This window comes from Physeter macrocephalus, chromosome 9 (assembly GCF_002837175.3).
Source record: "Physeter macrocephalus isolate SW-GA chromosome 9, ASM283717v5, whole genome shotgun sequence".
Taxonomy (NCBI): domain Eukaryota; kingdom Metazoa; phylum Chordata; class Mammalia; order Artiodactyla; family Physeteridae; genus Physeter; species Physeter macrocephalus.
Genome location: NC_041222.1, coordinates 36113081 through 36136327, shown reverse-complemented (window position 1 = coordinate 36136327; position 23247 = coordinate 36113081). Strand labels below are relative to the sequence as shown.

At 40.4% G+C, this 23247-nt stretch overlaps 1 protein-coding gene across 4 annotated transcripts in view; it reads left to right on the top strand.

Moving 5' to 3' along the window:
• Nucleotides 1–23247, top strand: part of PCSK5 (proprotein convertase subtilisin/kexin type 5) — a 470026-nt gene that overhangs the window by 270257 nt on the left and 176522 nt on the right. For all 4 annotated transcript variants that reach the window (XM_007130098.4, XM_055087125.1, XM_007130100.4 and 1 more), the window contains exons 11-13: nucleotides 6958–7075; nucleotides 8977–9165; nucleotides 21937–22073. In XM_007130098.4, the coding sequence (XP_007130160.1) occupies nucleotides 6958–7075; nucleotides 8977–9165; nucleotides 21937–22073 (444 nt within the window). The remainder of the gene's footprint in view (nucleotides 1–6957; nucleotides 7076–8976; nucleotides 9166–21936; nucleotides 22074–23247) is intronic.

Here is a 23247-nt window from a genome sequence, read left to right as displayed (position 1 = left end):
ACGTTGGAAGCAAACAAAAGAATGGCCAGAGAAAAGGAGAAAATAATGTGACATGTTTATCTTTTCTTAAATGCCCTTAAGAGAAGGCAGGCATATCTCCTTATCTTAACTCTGTAAAGTTTAAAAGATTAGAATAAATATGTATTTTATACATGCATATATAATAAATTGTGTACATATAAATCATGTATAATGAAGTACATTGTACATGGAGGAGAAGAACTCAGCAGTGGTTTCCTAAACTCTTTTTACTTCGTCTCTGTAATGATGAGCCTGTCTGACTACCTATAGCTGCTAACCAAACACATCCTGAGGGGCGCTTTGAAGTGCAGACCCCGCAGACAGCCAAGTATCAGTGTCTGGAAACTTTCCACATGCAAGTCCTCGGTAGTGCTGGTGATGGCTGGCATCTTTGGATCTGGCTGGAGTTGTTAGTAGAGCCTGTGATTTTAGGAAAAGCAAAGGAAAACTGGAAACAAACCATGCAAAGTAAGGCAATAAGGCAGATGCTGGCTGCAGGGTTTTCCTGCCCCCAGGGAGTCTGCATTTTGTAGGAAGAGGCAAAGAAGGCACTGCAACTAGAGTTCTGATTCTCTAAGAAGCTTATGTGCCTTTCACACTGAAATTTAAAGGGTACGTAATGAAGAGATAGATGTCTGAGTAAGGAAAGAGAAGAAAAGGCTAATTCGGCAAGCATCCTGGCTTTCATCTATCGAGATGTTTAAGTGTAGAAGTGCTGACATAGGAGACGGAAGAGTATTACTTTCCGCTTCATGTTTATAAATCTTACATTTTATGTTTTCGTATTTAGCTGTTTATTTCTACTTTAAAAGAAGCAGTACTGAAGCACTTACATTGTGCATGTGCAATGGGGTGCGTTGCACACCCCTGCTTATTCTGCACGTTTGGTCTGGCTTGATTAGTAGGTGCAGGAGGCACAGGGTCCCTGGTGGGAGCAGTTATTTCAGAACAGGTGGTTCAGCACATTGAGGATCAAAGAACCCAAAGGTGCGAGGACTCTAACAGCTGCAGGAGCTCTTTGATCTCAGTCGGAGTTTCAACCCCACCCCGCAGATCAAGCAGCCCCCCTCAAGACAGGAATTTGCATTTTGCGTAAGGACCTCTCAGTCTGGTGGTTTACCCTTAGGTATCAATAGAATAGCAACAGCCTGACTGATGGCAGAGGACACCCCACTGTCACGGTTGGCATCCAGTTCTCCCCCAGTCCACTCTCTTCCCCTTATTTCCTACCAAGTAGACTGCTAATGCCCATCCCCTGCTGACCACTCACCCCACATGCCAGGGCTGCTGGTTTCCTCACTGCGCCAAAGAACCACACACAGACCTGATGATTATTTAAATGGGAGGTTCCATCCTGGCGCCTGGTTGTCCTCCCTGCATCTCCACCTCACTGAATCCGATGTGGGCACCAAAGCCCAGTCCAAATATCACCTTCCCTTCTTGGGTCATCTTACCTGACTCCAATTTTCAGCTAACATTTATTGAGTACTTTGTGTAGAGCAGGCTCTAGTAGTTGCTTTACATCCATTGTCTTTTTTACTGATTTCTTCCTCTTTTGAAGTCTTTTTACACTTACACAGTGACTACACAGTTATCGCTTTTAATTGTTTCTTAGTGAAATCATAGAGTTATTCTTGTCTCATCTCCTGCTGGCCTGAGAACACACAGCAGTTTCTGTTTCTTTTGGAGCCTCATTGTGTTGAATACATAGTAGGTGCTCCAAACCCCATGAGTGATATCATAATTAATGGTATAAATTCTTAGCTTATATTGGTGAAGTGTATCGAAATTGACCCTTTCTAAGAATTGAATAATTAAACCTAATTTATCAACCATGTTTTATATCGAGATGTTTATATATCACGTGCATCTCAACAAATACAAATGTAAGTTCAGGATGCCCATATGTCTTCTAGTTACTGGATTATTGATATTAAAAGATGTGAAGAGCTCTGTGCCGCTCCATAAGAGCATCGCCTTACTCCCTTGGTTCCACGTGGGGTGGCCACTCTCCTGGTTTGTCCATGAATAAAGGCTTTCCCCGGGACACAGGATTTCAGTGCTAAAACCAGGACACCCCTGGGTGAACCTAGGCATTTAGTCGTGTTAGTCATAAGAAATGATTTCCCCAATGGAAGAAATTGGCTGTACTTTTATATTAAATGCTCAGGAATGGATAGCTGTCACTTAGTTGTATTTTTTTCAGTCACAGGCAAAATTTTTAATCTCTCATAGGCAACTTGGATGGTTTTTGTTGTTGTTTGCCCTACTTTACACTGGATGCTACATAGCATTGTCTGTACATCTGACAGCTGGTAGCAGAAAGCCTTACTTCAGGAAGCTCAAAAACTTTAAAAAAAAAAAATCACACACACAACTTTTTCCAACCAATTACTATAGTATATAGAGAGTGCTTTACTAATAGCCATTGTAGAGTTATGAAATATCTATTCAGTACGGTATTTTTCTAAAAAAAGATTTCAAATAGCTGGCATCAGCAAGGATAGTCCACTAAGAGAGATAGAAGTACACCAAATTTCCCTGGTTATAGCTTCCTGTGCCCGAAACTTCTAATTTTTCTTTTCCTACTGAGCTTTCTAACTTTTCTTTAGAACTGACTTTTTTAGGTCTCATAGCTAGCACTGTTGTCTAAATTAACTGTATCTGCTTTTGAACTATGCAATTGTTTACTTGTGTATTTAATGACTAGCTCCTCTTGACACTTCTGGTCTCATCAGAAAATGGAAATATACCTACCAGAGAACATTAACTATTTTCCTGCCTTCTCTCGGCGATCTGACTAGTCCAAGCAGGGAAGCTTTTGGATTACTTGGCATAAAAACTAGTTAAACTTCTGGCGCCAGGCAGTTCCACTTTTCGGAACTTATCTGCATAAACAGTCATGCAGCCTAATGGAACAAATATAATGCTAAGCAAGTTTTTCAGATTCCCTTTATTAAGCTTGTTCAGCATCATTCTACCAAGAGATAAATGTACTTTCTGAAATACATTTCTTAACTGTGCTTCGAGATCTTTAGTTAATCTATATACATGCTTTGTTCCCTCAATGTCTTTCTAAATATTGAATTCAAAGAATTTTGCATTTGGCACAGTGCTTGCACAGAGAGGTCCCACTTGATCATCATGAAGTTACTTTCAGGCTCAGGATTTGCTCTGATCTTGGCATGGGAAACGTGCATAGATAAAACTATTTTAGTTATGGAATGGCCATATCACAACAAATTGCATGGTGTATTTGCTATACAGGTAATCATAAATTTTTAAAAGAAGAATATTGGCTCTATACTTGAATACATTTTGAGTATTAATGATGACTTTATCGTAGTCAGTAACAAAAAGAACAGAGCTCCTAATTCCCCCCTTACAATTCTCCTAAAAACTCTTTATGCCACTTGGTGAATTAAAGAAAATTTCTCTAATCAGTTACATTCATTCATTCACTTCACAAATACATATGGAACCTCATCTCTAAGCCAAGTGTTCTGCAGCCACTGTAAGAAATCATATTCCATGGGGCATGGTAACAGTGGTAACAGTGTGATGGGCAAGACTTGACTCAAGTGGTTGACTCAAACAAAACAGTGTTTCTGAATTTATAGCTAATTTTAGAATGTGAAACTTTATATTATATAAAAAATTATTACATGTCAGTTATATCTCAGAAAAATTACTAGTGCTCCCATACCATTTAATGGCTTGTTTCCCTGTTGACACCATGTTTTGAAGGAGTTTATCTGCCCAACACATTCATTGTGTAATTATCTTCTCACTAGTATTTGCCAAAAACCAAATAACTGCCAATCAGAATACACAGAGTTGATATATTGTCAGCACCGCCCCCCACCCAAAAAAAGAAGAAATAAATTTATTTCATTTTTTTCTTAGACTGTGGATCATGATTGTGGGCAGATACACAATTTCAAGTATCTTAAAATAACTTAAAATACTGAAAATCTCCGTTACTGATTCAATGGACTTCAATGATCTATTCTGATTCCCTCATTTATTAATATACACTTTTTTTTCTGTTGACCTGCCAGTCTGTAGTTTTACTGCAGCTACTCAGCCTCTGTTCTGAACACCTCCTTTGAGTGTTGCATGAACAGACCTTGTCTCTGGAGGGTAGGAACTGAATCGGAAACCGAAACAAATTTACGGCCTTCGTAAAGACTCAAGGTGCTTTTCTACTTAACTCGAGTGGTTGTTTAACAGTCATGAAGTGTTTGTTGTATTTGATGACTCTGTGTGTTAATTTATGTCCTAAAGGTTGTTAAGTTGACAGTTATTGGGGGTGGGGTGTGTGGAGGTGGGGAACAGCAGCGTGCACAGCTGAGCTGGGGCCCAGGCACCCACTTTGCAGACTATTCAAAGCCCTTACCCTCCCCAGGCCCCCACTTACCCTCTTCTCTACTCCCCTCATATCAGTCACATCTCTTATCTCATTTCCCTAAACTGAGACTAAATGATAAATTGTACGGGTTTAAAACCGCTTGACACTAGTACGGGGATATTTGTGCGCCATGCAGAGTTAGCCTAGTATTGTATCTTTGGCAATAATTTCAATTCCTCCAGGGAAAGAAAATACCTTAGAGTATTCATAATGAAATGATATAGACTATGGTTAAGTGATAAGTGACAGCATAGGATTTATATGAACTTCAAAAAAAGGTCGCCACAATTTAGTTTCCTTAAGCCCTAATTTGACATTTCTCCTCCATTATGTGGGTTACTCTGTATCTTTTTAAATTAAGGCGGCAAGCTTACCTCACATAATACTATATAAATAAAACTAAATAGGATTGTTAGTAGCATTTACCGATTTGTGATGAGGTTATTGATGAGTTTTATTTTATTCTTTTCTGGATGTATTCACAAGTTTTTACAATGAACATACATTACTTTTTAATCAAGAAAAAAATCACTCATAATAAAAGTTGCAAAAGTACATGTATAAAAATCCTAAATATATCCTTGCCATAGCAAAGTACTTTTATTCTGTTTTATTCAGTATGTCCTGTCTGGCTATCTGATATAATGAGCCCTTCCATTTGTATAGCTCTTTACACAGATTTTCTCATGTAGGATATATAATAATAATCAATTTAGTAATGGTGATGGGATAGATAATAATATCCCCAAACAAGGAAATTGTGGGTTAGATATTTTATCTTGTTTGCCAAAAGCTATATGATTAGCAAATAGCAGAAATGGAGCAGGATTTCTGAATCCTAGCACAATTTTCCTTTTTATATGCTATAATTTCCTCCCATGTGTATAAAGTTCTGCTATAACTTCCATGAAACAGATAAAGAAATATAAGTCCTAGTTCCCACCCTCAAGCAGTTTATAATACATTTGGGGTAAAAAGACATGCTGACAGAGAGTTAATTAGCAATTCAATAGATGACACAGGTAAAAAGTGCAGTGCATAATACAGTGCCTGGCACATAGAAAGCACTCAAGAAATGTTGGATAGGCGGATGGATGCATGGATAAATAGATGGATGCATGGACGGATGGATGCATGGATGGCTGGCTAGATGGGCAGAAGGGCAGATGAACTGACAAATTAAAGCTATAGGTCTGGAAAGGAGAAAATTCACTCATCACAGGTGGTTGAAATTCAGTAAATGTCTACTGACTTCTATTGGTCAAGACTATTTCAAGAAGGAGAAGCTAGACTAGCTAGGCCTCCAGGAACTTAGAAGAGTAGAGTCGGACTCTGCAGAGAGGATGAGTGAGGGAACTGCAGGCCAACGGCTCAGCATGGGCAAAGGCACTGAGGCAGAAAGAGCAAGATATGACTGGGACTGCAGAGGAGTGACTGACCTTGCTAACGCAAAAGGTTTGGTGAGGAGGTTGTTTTGAAAGTAGAATGGGACTGTATCATAAAATATCTTGAATTTCAAGCTGAAGTATTTAAATAACCCATAAGCATGGGCATCTCTAGACACTTTTGCATAAAGTAATTCATGTCATAAGGAAATGTTTTAGGCAACAAATCTGGTCGAAGTATGACTTTGTGTTAAATATAAAGATATGAGAGAGTTTAATGCAAGGTGGAGATTTTAAGCATTCCACTGGGATTTTAAAGTATTTTTAGAAACAGCTGCAAATGTAGGTCTCACTGTATCATCATTAAAATATTCCTGTATGTAATTGAAATTTCTGAGACAGTTATGTCAAATTTAGCTTTAGATCGATAGGTTATTTCTCATTGAGAACTAAAAGTTTATAACATTCGAGGATAAGAAGCTGGCATAAAAGTCTAGAGGCCTCCAAATATTTCATGCATGAAGTTTAATAAATTTTTCATATGCCAGAGGAAAGATAATAATTTATGTCTTCCAGGATTTTCAACCAAAATACTAGATAGGTCAGAAAATTTGTATTTTTGAAGTTGTATACACTTCTCTTTAAACCTACTAATTATTTTATCCTACAAAATTAGTGATGTTATCACTTGAATACAAGTGGTTAACAGTGAGGCCTGGGAGTAAATCTATGTGGGTTAGAATTTGGCTCAACCACTGAATTGATGGTCAATCTTAGCCAAGTTTCTCTCTTTCCTCAGTTTTCTCATCCAAGAATGATAATAATAATAGCACTAACATCTTAAGATTGTTGGGAGGATTAAACGTAAAAATATGGACTAGTGCCTGCCATGTAGTAACGATTCATAAATGGTAGTCATGTTACTAGTTATAGAACATATTCAACGAATAATATGCATTCATCTTATTTTCTTATGATTGTTTACTTGTTTTATTTGTTTTTTTAATCGTTGCTAGAAAGAAAGCTTGGCTCCCGTAGGGTTGTGTCTGGGTTTTCTACTGTGTGAAAGTATAACTCAACATATATGGCGTAGGTTGCTGCTAACTACGGTAAAGCTGACCAACTGCTTGCCTTCTGTAGTGAGCCATCTCTATGGATTTGGACTGATGGATGCGGAAGCCATGGTGATGGAGGCGGAAAAGTGGACCACTGTTCCCCAGCAGCACGTTTGTGTGGAGAGCACAGACCGACAAATCAAGTAATGTTTGCTGCAAGCAGACAGCATGACAGTGCCCTGAAAGAGATTAGGCCAGTGCAGATATCTTGAGACAGCCCTGTGTTGCACATGGAAACTAGAAATTTGTGTAGTGTTTTTCTAACGTAATTATAAAATTCTAATAGAATGTCTAAGACCCTAAGCCATTAAATACACACTAGTATAACCCAAGGATCCTTAAAAGAAAAACGTATCTTACAAGGGGGTGAGGGGACCCTTACAGATGGGCATTTTTCAAGTTTCTACTCTGTCAATATTTCTTTTTGATGGTAGAAGTTGTCCCCATATTTTATGGTAGAAGTATTCCCCATAAGTTGGTATACTCCCAAAACTAAACCTTATGTTCTGGAAACTTAACTACATACCATGTAGTTCTCTGAAGAGTGATGCAGGATGCACAGTAAAAGAGATTGCAGTTTACTCAGATTCCAGGGCCTAGTCCCCTGTTTCAGCCTCACAAACTTGGAGGCTGTGCTGATTGGATTCATCAAGTGATAGTGAAGTCTCTCCTAGGCGCTGAATCTGAAGAATAGGATTTATTTTAGTGATTTTATTAGTAATTTGCTTTCAGCTTTCTTTTTAGAGAGTTAGCTTGGAAAAATACATAAGAACTTTGGTTTGTAATAAAACTAGAGCCATTATAATTCTTGAGGAAATTGTTAGGAAGCAGAAATAAGTGGACTAAGGTTTTTTTTTCCCCATTCTACCCATTTGTGGCAAAGAATGAGAGAAAAAAATAATAAAGAAGTAAAAAGTTAACCAGTATTTATTGAGCTCTTACTATAGGTCAAGCCAAGTGCTAGAAACAATGTGTGTTTTCTTCTTAAAACTTTATAGCAACTTGGGTATTATTCCCTTTTGACAAAGGAGGAAATGGGATCAAATGGAATCATTATTTATTCATTCACAAATTCATTTACCAATTCAGCAACAATTTTTCTTGCTATCAAGCACTTAGTGGCTATCAAGCACTGGGCTAGATAATCAGGGATAGAAACAGGAATAAGAAATGCTTCCTGCCCTTGTGGAGCTTACAGTCTAGCGGGGGAGTCAAACCAAAATAATATAATAAGTAGATCATTACAAATGACAATAAGTGAATGCTGGAAATAAAAAGGGTAGAAAATAAAAGGTGGGGAACTTGTTTTTCCTATGGTTCAGTGACCATCTTAGAGAGTGAAATTTAAGCTTCGACTATGAAAGAAGAGTCAGACATAGGAACAGCAGCAAAAAAGCACTAGAGGCAGAGTAGTGTATATGCAAAGTGGCTGAGATAAACTTGAATTATCCCAGAACTTGAACCAATGCTAGTGTGGCTGGAACCCAGTGTTCAAGGGGCACAGTGGCACAGGAGGAAGCTAGTGAAGAAGACAGGAACCTGTAGGCAAGTGGAAGAGTGTGCACTTGGCTTATAGAGAAAGGAAATGGTAGACCAGGGATTTGAATCAAGGTCATAGTCATCCCCAGGCCTCCACTGTACCACAGTACCCTATACTGGTGGTTCACAAAGTGGATTCCGCAGATCAGCAACATCCCTATCGCCGGGGAACTTGTTGGAAAGGCACATTCTTGTGACCCACCCCAGCCTTACTGAATCAGACACTCCAGCACCAGGGCCCAGCGATCTATCTGAACAGGATTGATACCCACCACCTGCATGAAGATAAAAGAACCTTCATTCCTCCTTTCCTCTCACTTGCACCTTTCCCACCCTAACCAGGGTTACTCCCTTAAACAACCTAATCATTTGGGGAATGACACTGTGTCACTTAGTCTCCAGCGACCACGGCTTGCATTGCATCATGCGGTCCTTCCAGGCCTGCAGGCTCACGCAGCCGAGCTCTGCCTCGTGCTCTGCTCAAACCCCCTCCTCTCTGTTGCAGGACAGTTCGGCCCAACAGTGCGGTGCGCTCCGTCTACAAAGCATCGGGCTGCTCCGACAATCCCAACCACCACGTCAGCTACCTGGAGCACGTAGTTGTACGCATCACCATCACCCACCCCAGGAGGGGAGACCTGGCCATCTACCTGACCTCGCCCTCGGGAACCAGGTCCCAGCTTTTGGCCAACAGGTACAGTCATGGCCCCTGACCGCCAGTGTGCGGGGGTCACAGTGACGCCCAGCAACTCTTTCAGCTCGAAAAAGTCCACTGTGCTTTATTTTTTATTTTTTCAGAAGTCAAGGATTGTGCATGTACATATATTGTAGGATCATGATTTTCTATACAATTTTTAAAGGTTACTTTCCGTTTACAGTTATTACAAAATATTGGCTATAGTCCCTGTGTTGTACGGATAATCCGTGAGCCTATCATATACCCAGTAATTTGTACCTCTCACTCCCCAACCCATATATTACCTCTCCCCACCCCGTCCACTAGTTTGTTCTCTAAATCTGTGAGTCTGCTTCTTTTTTTCTTATATTCACTAGTTTATTGTAGTTTTAGATTCCACATGTAAGTTATATCATACAGTATTTGTCTTCCTCTGACTTATTTCACTCAGTGTAATGCTCTCCAAGTTCAACCATGTTGCTGCAAATGGCAAAAATTTCATTCTTTTTTATGGCTGAGTAGTAGTCCATTGTGTGTGTGTGTGTGTGTGTGTGTGTGTGTGTGTGTGTACATGTAAGTTATATCATACAGTATTTGTCTTCCTCTGACTTATTTCACTCAGTGTAATGCTCTCCAAGTTCAACCATGTTGCTGCAAATGGCAAAAATTTCATTCTTTTTTATGGCTGAGTAGTAGTCCATTGTGTGTGTGTGTGTGTGTGTGTGTGTGTGTGTGTGTGTGTGTGTGTGTACCACAGCTTCTTTATCCATTCATCTGTTGATGGACACTTAAGTTGCTTCCATATCATGGCTATTGTGAATAGTGCTGCTATGAACATTGGGGTGCATGTATCTTTTCAAATAACAACCTGATTAAAAGATAGGCAGAAGAACTGAACAGACATTTTTCCAAAGAGGAAATGCAGATGGCCAGCAGGTACATGAAAAGATGCTCAACACTGCTAATCATCAGAGGAAATGCAAATCAAAAGCACAATGAGATATCTCCTCACACCTGTCAAAATGGCCACCATCAAAAAGAACACAAGTAACCGATGTTGGCGGGGGTGTGGAGAAAAGGGAATCCTTGTACACTGTTGGTGGGAATGTCAATTGGTGCAGCCACTGTGGAAAACAGTATGGAGGTTTCTCAAAAAAAACTAAAAACAGAACTACCATATGACCCAGCAATTCCACTCCTGGGTATAAATCAAAAAAACCCCAAAAACATTAATTCAAAAATATACAGCTGTTCCTTAATTTCTTACTACCCTAAAAACTGGGTGGGGCCAGGGGGAATGCCACTTACACATCATGATGGGATGGTCATAGCTCTCACTGCCCACACATAAACAGAGAGTGCAAAGCCGCCTAGAATCTGTAGGCACGGAACAGTAAAACATTTAAGAGTTGGGTAATATTAAAAGGATGCTGCAGAAAAATTGAGGGCCGCCTGTTGTTCCTTATCCTATAAAAGAAGTGCAGAACACTAATTCCTTAGGCCTCTGAGATGCCCTCCCCTGCCCTTAAGTGTCTGCTGGCATTTGTTACAGATTAACTGAATGCTCTTGCCAGAGCACTTTCCAAAGTTAAAGGAAATTCTATTTGTTTTAAAACAGGTTTTGGCAGATTTTTTTCTACAAAGATTCAGTTAGTAAATATTTTGAGCTTTGCAGGCCATGTGTTTATTGCCACTACTCAACTCTGCTGTTAGAGTGCAAAAGCCGCTGTAAACAATATAAATGAATGTGTATGGCTGTGTTCCAATACCAACTTTATTCACACAAACAGGCCAAGGGCTGGATTTGGTCTGAGGACTGACTGTAGTTTGCTAACCACTGTTTTAAAGGTTGGCCCTTTAGTCTTCATTGGCCAAGAGGGCACTTACTTTTTCTTAGTAGCCTCTTCCTTTCTCCATACTTCCTCCAAACATTTCTCCAGCAGGTAATTGTATTGCCAGGATCCTGCTGAAAGGCCAGAATGTTCTAGCCCAAGTTTTCTTTTGCTCCACTGGCTTTTCAAGTGGTTGAGAGCATGGGTGGGGAATACTTGTCAACAAGTGGGACCAGATGGGGAAATGTCAGATTGCCTTATACACCCCATTCCCATTATGGTTCTAAAATACAAGCCACAGCCAAAAGCCTATACGTTTCTTTAATTTGATGTTTCTATCCAAGAGGAACATTTTATAGGGGCAAAAACCTTATTGTCAAAGGCCTATGCAGTCCAAATGAAAGCCAACCTCTTATGTTGACACAGCCGCCTGTCCTCATGCCAGGTGTCCACGGCAGTGGTGATCTCTGTTAGGACAATGACAACATGCCAGACGAGTTGAGAGGCCAAGGCCAATGCAAGCCTGCAGAGCTGAAAGTGAGACTGAGGAATTACCATTTGCTTTTCAAAATCTCCAACTTCATCTGCTGTAGGACAGTGAGAAAAACAGCAGTAGCACTTCTTGGTGATAGTAACTAGGAGTACAGATTCCAGCGTCTTTCACTGCATTTTATGTCTGTGCTCAGAAGTCTTCTTGTGTTCGTCTTTAAAACCTAATGTCTTCCGTTAGGGCGTGGGGAAGCCTGGGCTTCGTACTCTACGAAGCGCAGCTTGCCAGGTTAAGGGTATGCAGATGCAAGAAACTAAAGGATGCTTTGGTATCTCAGTCGCTGGGCATGCCCTCCTCCCTCCACAGACAGGGGTCTCAGCTCCCACCAGGTCATTGCTGCTACCTGCCTGAGGCTTCTCTCCAGCGAGCAAGGCCTGCAGATGCCCAATTCTATGATTAATGGAGGTCACACCAGCTGTTGTTACCAAAACCAGGGAAGACCTTTTTCTTGATGTTTTTCTTTTTTTCTTTACTGCTGTGCATTTGCATTGAACTTGAAATATCCAGGTGATCCTTGGTGAAGAACAAAGGTTGGCTTCACCCATGTGCAGCTCTTCTCCCTGGAGCCCCCTCCGTTGTAGAAAAACAGTCCCTCCACAGTTGCTGTTTGCTTGGAAAACTCAGTCCCTTCAGCCTTTCTGGGCTCTTCCTGCATATTTCAGTATTTCTTGTTGGCTTCCCTGGAAATGACTTCAGTGAGGAAACTTGTGAGCAGGGGAGCTGTGGGTTGCATCACAGGCATTTGGTGGATTACAGTGTCGCTGGCTTCAGTCTTGCATGCATTCTTCAACAGCAGACATCCGCTTTGCTCTTTGCAAAGTGCTGAACCCCAAAGTGCTGCATGACTTGTGTCAGAGAAAAGAAACAGGCATTTCAGATGCTCGGTGACCGATCTTGGCGGTTTACTTTAGCCTCTCCCATCATTACCTCCTGGGAATAAAATCTGCACTCAGAGTGCATCTTCTTGGTCTGGAGCATTTCTTAAAGTGCTGTTCTTTTGTCTGTCTTCCATCTCAGTGCTGAAAATAGGTAGCCACCCCAGAAAAGGTAGACAAATTTGAGTGGAGGGAGGGGACTGGAGGCACCAAGAGATGTAAACGGATGTTATGAATTCATTTGTCCATAGCTCCCCAAAAACGCTGCTTTCAGCATCTGACCCTTTAATTGTAAAACAGCTACACCTGGTCCCAAAACCACATCTGCCCACCTTCCAGGGTCTGGCTCCCCTGTCCTTGTTGTACTAGACGCTAGTAGCATCCCTCCTACTGAGGCAGCTAAGGGAAGACCGTTTCCTTTGGCCTTTTTTCCTTCTGGCGTATTCCAAAGCTTTAATTTTATGAGAGGAAATCTCTACTCAGAACTTCCCAGTCTCTGACCTCATGGCAAGGAATCCTCATGTCCACTCACCTTGGCCCTGTTTCAAAGCACATTCCTAAGACTGGGAACTGAAGGCAAGAAGCATCGACAAGGGGGTGGGCAGGCTGTGAAGGGAAGGTCTGCTTTGCTCCTGGTGGCCATCATGTTGGCCTGCAGGGCAGTAATACCTTTTCCAAAGGAAAGGGTGATGAGGTCAGGGTTTAGAAGGGATTTGTATGTCAGAGATTTTTTTTTAATTTGTTTTTTTATTGAAGTATATTTGATTCACAATGTTGTGTTAATTTCTGCTGTACAGGAAAGTGATTCATTTATACATATACATATATTCTTTTTCATATTCTTTTCCATTATGTTTTATCACAGGATATTGAATGCAGTTCCCTGTGCTATTACAGTAGGAACTCGTTGTTTATCAGTTCTATATACAATAGTTTGCATCTGCTAACCCCAAACTCCCAGTCCTAATCCATCCCTCCCCCACTCCCTTCCCCCCTTGGCAACCACAGGTCTGCTCTCTATGTCTGTGAGTCTGTTTCTGTTTCATAGGTAGGTTCATTTGTGTCATATTTTAGATTCCACATGCAAGTGATATCATATGGTATTTGTCTTTCTCTTTCTGACTTACTTCACTTAGTATGATACTCTCTAGTTGCATCCATGTTGCTGCAAATGGCACAATTTTGTTCTTTTTTATGGCTGAGTAGTATTCTGTTGTATACATGTACCACATCTTCTTGATCCATTCATCTGTGGATGGACATTTAGGTTGTTTCCTTGACTTGGCTATTGTGAATAGTGCTGCTATGAACATAGGGGTGCATTTATCTTTTCGAATTATAGTATTGTCCAGATATATGCCCAGGAGTGGGATTGCTAGATCATATGGTAGCTCTGTTTTTAGTTTTTTGATGAACCTCCCTACTGTTTTCCATAGTGGCTGCACCAATTTACATTCCCACCAACAGTGTAGCAGGGTTCCCTTTTCTCCACACCCTCTCCAGCATTTGTTACTTGTAGACTTTTAAATTATGGCCATTCTGAGTGGTGTGAGGTGGTACCTCCTTGTAGTTTTGATTTGCATTTCTCTAATAATTTGCTATGTTGAGCATCTTTGCATGTGCCTATTGGCCATCTGTATGTCTTCTTTGGAGAAATGTGTATTTAAGGTCTTCTGCCCATTTTTCGATTGGGTTATTTATTTTTTGTTGTTGAGTTGTATGAGCTGTTTGTATATTTTGGAAATTAAGCCCTTGTCAGTCACATCATTTGCAAATATTTTCTCCCATTCCATATGTTGTCTTTTCATTTTGTTGATGGTTTCCTTTACTATGCAAAAGCTTGTAAGTTTGATTAGGTCCCATATGGTTTTTTTTGTGTTTATTTCTATTGCCTTGGGAGACTGACCTAAGAAAACACTGGTATTATGATTTATGTCAGAGAATGTTTTGCCTATGATCTCTTCTAGGAGTTTTATGGTGTCATGTCTTATGTTTAAGTCTTTAAGCCATTTTGAGTTTATTTTTGTGTATGGTGTGAGGGTGTGTTGTAACTTCATTGATTTACATGCAGCTGTCTGACTTTCCCAACACCACTTACTGAAGAGATTCTTTTTCCCATCATATATTCTTGCCCCTTTGTTAAAGATTAATTGACCGTAGGTGTGTGGGTTTATTTCTGGGCTCTCTGTTCTGTTCCATTGATCTATATGTCTGTTTTTGTGCCTGTACCACACTGTGTTGATTACTGTAACTTTGTAGTATTGTCTGAAGTCTGGGAGGGTTATGCCTCCAGCTTTGTTCTTTTTCCTCAGGATTGCTTTGGCAATTCTGGGTCTTTTATGGTTCCATATAAATTTTAGGATTATTCTAGTTCTGTGAAAAATGTCATGGGTAATTTGACACTGTATTAAATCAGTGATGTATTTAATACAGGTGTATTAAATCTGTAGATTGCTTTGGATAGCACGGCCATTTTAACAATATTAATTCTTCCAATCCAAAAGCATGGGATATCTTTACATTTCTTTGAATCTTTAATTTCCTTTATTAATGTTTTATAGTTCTCAGCATATACATCTTTCACCTCCTTGGTCAACTTTATTCCTAAGTATTTCATTTGTGTGTCAGAGATTATTAATGAGGGCAATAAATAGTTCCCCTGTTGGACACTTATCTTTCTTTCAAAGAAGTCAAGATTTCTGAGGAGGACCACATAAAGCAAAGAACACTGTGCAGTTAAAAGACAGGAATTCTGAAATGTTTAAAACGCACAGTTTTCCTAGTGGGGTCATTTGAGATGAAGAGGTAGAGCTGTGGTGGCAAAGAGTCGTTCCCATTTGATCTCTCGTGCTTCTCCGTGAGGCAGAACTCTTCACAGTGGCCTGTGCACTGGCTGCTGTGAGAAGGAGGATGCTGAGATTCAGCTCAGACTCAGAATCCGAGGCTCACTGGCATCATCTCCCCTTAATGGTGCAAAAACTAGACATACAGACAAGGAGAATAAACTAGGAAGGAAGCTGAGAGGACAGCAACTCCCCTCCATTATTATCTTCATTTCAGTATTGACAAAATCTGTGTCCTGGTCTTGGGACCAGAAAATGCTATCCCTAACAGTAAATTCCCAAAAGAAATAAAGGGGTCATGGTCAGCTTTCCAGAAGTCCTCATTTTCCTAGACATTTCAGTAAGGAGTGTCTTCAACATTGCTTATGCCCTCACCATGACAATTCCTAGGGAACTGCTTTTCAGCGAGGTCGTTGAAGACGTTGTCAGTGTGGGCCGTCTGGAGCCCCTCAGTGCTTCCCTGTCCTGGCGGCCGGGCACTGGCTGGAACTCCTGTGGAGAACAGCTGTTCCAGGAAGCACGGTTTACCCTGAGCATCTGCAGGTGCTGAGCCCTGGAAGGCACTCAGCAGCGTTCACAGCTAGTCGAGCTCGAGCTGCATGCCCCATTAGCCCAGCAGGCAACCCCCCCTCCACCGCCCCCGTGGCAGGCCAGGTTGATGGTTTAGTGGGTGGGAGCCCCGAGTAAACAGAGGCATCCTGGAATGGACAGTTAGTGCCTTCTCTTCCCTTTTGTTTTTTCCTGTCTTCCCACCCTTCCGCTCCTCCTTCTGGCCTGTCCACCCTGCCTAACAAAAAACCAAACTGAATAATCGGCACAAGTGCTTTCCTTCTAGGGAGACTGTGGGGATCTGGCATGGGTAGGGGAATCGGGTGGGCTTGGGTCCCTTTAAAACAGATACAAGAGCAACTCTAGATGTAAGCCTTTATAAGACCGCATGTTCAAATTCTGCTTGCCTACATATTTCCCAACAAAAAGCTTATCTCATCAGATTCTTCCTTCAGCTGCATTTGTTAGAATTATGAAAACCTGGCTTTTTTTTCCTTCCCCTAAATACACCCCCTTTCCCCAATTCATTGAGTTTTAGATTTAGTTTAGCTGTATTGGCTCTCTGTTCCAAATTTTGGCCTCTGACTGAAAGCTGAAACGTTGCCTCCCTTTCTAAATTTGATTACAGATGAGTATCTCTGCTTCTAATTATGGTCTTAAGTAGAAAGAAGGTACACTTTCTTGTCTGCACAACCTATAGGGTTCTATAATTAACTGTGTTTAATTGGTGTTTCTCTTTGAATATTTTTTGTCCCCGCCCAAATGTTCAGTGACAGACTACTGACATTTTGTAAAGTGTCCTGCTGTATAAATGTATGTGTGACTTGCAGAATTACACTTTTGCCGTGGAAGTTTTACATTCCGGTAAGGCCTCACCATAAGAATAACCCTCTTCCTTTATTCAAAAGAAGGTACGGCCTTTGGAGCTTAGAGCTGGGATTGTCTTGATTTCACCCCTTTTTATGTTCGACTTTGGAAAAGTGATTCTTTCATCTAGAAAACAGACGTAGTAGTATCTGCCTCACAGGGTTGTTACAAGTAGTGAATAACGTAACATACAGCAAGCTCCTAGCATAGTAAGCACTTATGAGTGCTAACTTATAAGTTAGCACTTATAAGTGCTAACCCTTCTTTATGCAGTGCTTTTCAAAGCACCTGATGAATGCCTATCACACACAGATGGCCAGGTCTCTCCCAGAGAGGCTGATTCTAAAGGTCTAGGTGAGGTCCATGAATTTGCATTTCTAATAAGCTCCCACGTGATGCTGAAGCTGCCCATCCACAGACCAGACTTTTAAATAGCACCGATTTAAAAGATCACCCAGCTTTTTCAAACACATTCTTCTTATTTTCATGTCATCAAAAAACTTGTGAGCAGTATGCTGCTGGGTGCTGTGAAAGTCATTCACAAAGGAGTTTATAATGTAAAACAGATATTTAGATAAAAGCCATCTACTATTAAAGAATATATCTTCAAGACGATTAAGCACTTACATCATGTACCCACAAGAAGGAATGCATTTCGGGGTTGGTAAGTTAGTAATAATGTGCACATTGAAAGTTTTTTTAGAAAACTCACCTTTTTAGGTATTCCAAACCTCTAAAACCAGTACCTTTCTCTCGACCTTTCTTAAAGAAGCAATTTAGATTAGAAGAGAGAGAAAAACTTAATAGTGTGTTTTAAATACCATTTCAGAAGCAAATTATTTAAAACTTACAAAAGCCAAACATCTGAAGAAAATCAGAAGCTCAGTTACAACTGAGCCAAATGAGTGCTTTAAGCATTCTATCAGCTTTATGTTAAATTGTGGTGAAGCACTAAAAATATTAAAAAATCAAAAAACAGAACCAAAAGAAAAAAGGAAACTTCCAAAATACTGGTTTAATGTCTAATTCTGTAGTGAACACAAATACTGTCTGGGTAGTCGTGGATGATTCTGAAATTAAGATCCATTTACAATTTGAGAAATAATTATATGATAACACATAGCTGTCAGTACTTACAAAATGTCTTGTTATTTAGTTGCCATAACATCAGAGAAGCATGTTGTAGCCTTGACACACTGGCTAGACTCTTTAAGTGAGAGGGGGAAAGAAAGCCTACGGTAATTATATGAGTTATTTCCTGAGTTAATTCCTCAAAAGGACGTACTACATTTAATGGCAGTCCTTCCTATCAAGCTGCATCCAAAGTAATGTACTTGAAAACCGCTCACAGGGGTAGGGCTGTGGGCACCGTTTTAATAACTGGATACATGATTTGTGCCACTGCATGCATATATCATTTCATTGAGCACAGGATTATGAAGTCAAGTTGACAGAACAGGGTTTCACTGCAATAGGAGATGTGGACACAGGCATGGAGTTAATCTACTCCAGCTTTCAGCACACTGGCCCTGCTTTATTGACATTTGATCCACACTAATAATGTTGGCATGTGTCTCTTTTCTTCACTGTTGGCACAGCACAGACGTTCAGACAAGGCACTGGACTTTTTAGTTGATAAACGAAGACCACACAATTAGAATCTCTTTAGAGGTGTCCAGTGGTTTGACACTTGGTTTGAGCAAGTATGTTCTTTGCAACACAAATCTCATCTACCTACATTACCTTTTGTTATATGCAGATGATGCAGGGTTTTTTAATAGTACAATACGAAAAATAGCGAATACTTTTAAGTACTGAATCAGAGTAAAAATAAAAGGGTGGTGATTAGAAAAGTCAATGCCCAGCTAGTTGAAACAACAGTAACTCAGTGTCTATTTCTCTCCCTGTCAACTCTTTTAGCAAAATGCAGTGATCGTGTTTGGCTGCATTTTAATTCCTCTCCTCAACTTTTATATCCACATGAAACTAATGAGCATTCCAGCTCTGCATAAAATGAAGAGACCAGGCTGGGAACCACTCAGCCAGATAGACAAAGCCTGTTTACATTTGGGCTTTGAAACACTTATTTGAATGGTGATTATGGATAGTTCCGCTGGGTACCTAGTTTATATTTAATTTTCGTTCCAAATGTGATTTTAAAATGATTGATAACAATGGAATGATTTTCAAAGGTGGAGAGGAAAGGGTGTAAGGGAAGAAACATAGGGTCTGCTAATCCAGCACTCAAATAACTGACCCATGAGTAATTAAAAGTTGGCTGAGGTTATGGAAACAAGACTGCCCCTCATGTGATGGCAGCCTCAAGTCTCCTTTGTAGTTTTTGAACATGAGGCCGTGAGCCAAATGTTCTGTCTAAACTGTTTGGGAATTGCTTTTAAGTTCGACACTCTTGGAAAGGTATTACGTGACAAGTTGTTGCTTCAGTGCCCTCAAATGGCACAACAGCCTCAACGAATTAGAACTGAAATTAGAACTGTTGGGCTAAGAAGTGGTTGACCAATTTTCCGCCTCCATCCATTTCTATGTCACAATATTCGCTTCAGTAACATCTCTCTGGCAGGGAGTGCCATTTGAAAAGGTTCCTCCTTCCCTACCTCTGTGTCTCATTTTCACCCAACACACACTTTCTGGGTTTTACATGAACGACCCAGTAGGTAAGTCAATTGTTTTTATAATGACCCAACAGTTTCTTCCTGGCCAAGTCCAGTTTCAAGCCACAAACTTGTGAAACAAGCCCTATTGTGGAAGTGCGTGGATTGTAAGATCTCCTGGATGTATGTACCATCCATAATCTATCGAAGATCATTTTCAGTGGGAAGACATTCATGTAAGGAGCCACTGTTTCCATCCCCGTTATCATGAGGGAAAGCCGCCAGATCCAATATGGTCCTCGTTGAAATGCCGCACCCTTCGGTTCAGAAGTAACCTGTTACAGGTAGTATACAGATATTCTAAAAAAAGAAAAAGGCCTTCCTGTCCATATAAGGTTTGAAAATCACTGCCTCCCATTAACCCCATTATGGAGATTAACAAAACATATTTGAATATTCCAAAGATCTGCAGTGTTCTCCAGTAAAGAGATCTGTTCAACTTTAACTCAGCCTTTTCTCAATTTTCTGACCATGGGACACTTTGAGAATGTTGCTAAATACTTTTTATTTTTCTTCTTTCAAGACCTCAGGAGTATGCAACAGGTGATTTTCCTGTTTATTGCTTTTCTCCAGGGAAAGCTGCCGAGTGTCAACCATTTACCTAACACACTCCCTAGTCACGCCACCTAACCCTCCAGCTTTAGAATCCAGCTGGCATTTTAGAGGGAGCCTCAAACACATTGATAGAACACTTTAAAAAATCAGAAGTGTAATGTATTAAGTTATAATGAGATTAAACTGGTTATTTTTGTTTTTAGAAGGGTGCATTTTCTCCCAGTGGGAAGATCCACATGGAAGTTCAAATGATAACCACCAATCTCCTTGGTGAACATGAAAGTAAAGCAAGGAGAGGTGATTGTATGTCTTAAATAGCTATCAACATCCACTTGTCATGACCTTTGTATTTGTCTGCACTGAAGGAGAGATATGTCCCAGTAACTGGACATGGTTGCTCCTAAGACAATGCTAGAGATGCTTTTCCCTCTCTGTTTGCCCCAACAAAAATAATAGATGTGGGGCTTCCCTGGTGGCGCAGTGGTTGAGAGTCCGCCTGCCGATGCAGGGGACACGGGTTCATGCCCCGGTCCGGGAGGATCCCACATGCCGCGGAGCGGCTGGGCCCGTGAACCATGGCCGCTGAGCCTGCGCTCTCGGAGCCTGTGCTCTGCAACGGGAGAGGCCACAACAGTGAGAGGCCCGCATACCGCAAAAATAATAATAATAACAATAATAATAATAATAGATGTATATAATTTTTTTTAAGTACTTAAAAATTTTTTTTTCTCTTGCCCCATCTTTCATTTTCTACTTTCTGGGTCCCATCTCTATAGAAACCTTTTGGATATTTCTTCAGATAATCAAATCTACATCACATGCCTATGTAAATAATATGCCTGTTTCTTCATATGCTAGCCTTATACATATCCATTTTATACATATCTATTATACATACCTATTGACATCTCTTGATTCTTGATGAGGATTCTTTTTATTTTCCTTTATATTTTGTATCCCTCAGGATTACTTCACAGAAAACAGAAGTAATTCCAGTGATTTCAAGCAGGAAGAGATTTCATATAGGGAATTAGGAATTTAGAAAATTATTAGAAGGGCTGGAAGGGCAGAATTTAGGCTGCAGTTCCAGGCATGACTCCCTGAACTGGATAAGATTAATGGGCATGGTTTTTCATTGAGGAGTAATTTACATACAATTCACTTTTTAATGTGAATAATAAGTTTTGACAAATATATATAGTTGCATAACCATCCATTATTTTCAAGGTATAAAACAGTTCCTTCATTCCCAAAACTTCCACCATGCCCCTGCCTCCTACCTCCTAGCCCCTGACAGCCACTAATCTGTTTCTGTTTAAGTAGTATTTTCTAGAATGTCATATAAATTGAATCAGATAGTGCATGATCTTTTGTGTCTGACTTTTTCCACTTAGCTTAATGCCTTCAAAATTCATTCAAGTTGTTGCAGTTATTAGCAGTTCAACAGTTTTTATTACTAGGTAGTATTTCATTCTGTGAATATACCATAATTTGTTTACCCATTCACCAGTTGATGGACATCTGAATTGCTAACAGTTTTTGACGATTATGAATAAAGCTGCTGTGAGCCTTCATGTGGAGTTCTTTGTGTAGACGTATGTCTTCACTTCTCTTGGGTAAATGTCTGGCGGGGCGGGGGGGTATTGTTTAGTCATATGGTAAGAATCGTCAAACTGTTGTTCAGAGCAGCTGCACCATTTTGCATTTCCATCAGCGGTGTAAGAGAGCTTCAGTTGCTCCACATCTTCAATTCTTGGTACTACCAGGCTTGTGAGTAGAGTCTTAGCCTAGGTTCCCTGATACCCACATCATTATCCCTCCCAGATTTGTTACTGTACAGCCAGCCCCGTGCCTGTTTCCCTCTGGTAGAACAATGATATACATGTATTTGGATCTACTAATGGGTGATGCCCAGGATGAAGACAACCTCCAGTGTTGAGCTGAACATGCTGGTAGATACAGAGAGATCATTGATCATGGTCTTGACTTGACACTCACTAGATTTTAAATAACATACAAATACAATGTTTTATGGTTCTCTCTCAGGCTTTTTGATCATTCCATGGAAGGATTTAAAAATTGGGAGTTCATGACCATTCATTGCTGGGGAGAACGAGCTGCTGGTGACTGGATCCTGGAAGTTTATGATACTCCCTCTCAGCTGAGGAACTTCAAGACTCCAGGTAAGAACTCCCTTTCTATAATTTGATTTATTGTACAGAAAAATGATGGAGTATATTCTGGCCAAGGAATGTGTTTCACATTCATATATCAATTTTATCCTTTGTCACATGATCCTGTGCTTTGAGTTGTCTTCCTGTACTCCAATTCTCAAGATCACCATTAGAAAAGTAGTAATTTAAGGATACGAATTGACTATCTTTTTTCTGAGTTTACTTTAAATTTAATTTTCAGTGCAGACAAGACATTGAGCCTGGCCTATGCCAGCTAAACTGGTTACCACTGAAGAGAATGCATGATAGGATTCTGCCCTTTGTGAGCCCAAGAGCTAAGTAAAGAGAAAACTTTCCTGATACGTAAAACATGGAAATGAATGATGTTAACAGAGTTCTTTTCAGGTAGTCTGACTCTGTTGCCGCACATGGCCTATTTCCCTCTTCTTGCTAACGTATGAACCTTGTTTGTAACATAAAATAAGGAAAAGTACAAATGCAGCATGAGATGGGAGATTGAACAGTATTTTTGCAGCAGCCTGTGTTGCCTATGATGGAGCCCTAAGTACTACTTGGCTCAGTAACAAGTCATCTGTTTGATAACCACCCCAGCCTCCCACCCAGCTGTGGACCCATCTTCCATCGTCTAATAAGTTTATGCTTCTCAATGCTCTGTCCAGTCCATCTGCAGAAGAAACAGGCTTGAGGGCAGTTTTAGGACTGACATCTAATTCTAAGTCCTCTCCTCGTCACAGAATAATTTAACCCAACATTCTGTAATTAATTGTAAAGGTATGATTCATTCTGATACTGTGGGTTGCATCGGGTAAAAGAAGCAAACAGCAGAACGCAGGCGTGAACCGTACATTTGCCACCCAGTCAGGGAAAGTTACTTATTCTGAGAGATCCATTTCTGCACACAGTTTAGCCATCTCTTTTCCCTTATTCCGTGATGTGGTTCATCTGTGTTGCCACAGTGGTCCCATACTCAGGGAAATCAAAACCAGCAGGTGGCAAGGTCACAATGAATCAGGATAAAAGTTTTGTGAAAGAGTATCTGGGTCCAGCTCACTTCCAGCATGCACCATGGATATAATGGTTGCCAAGGTTTTATTCAGAAATCAGATATTTGTCAACAAGGCAGAGTTGATAGAAAACATTCAAATAAACTAGACCCTGGTTT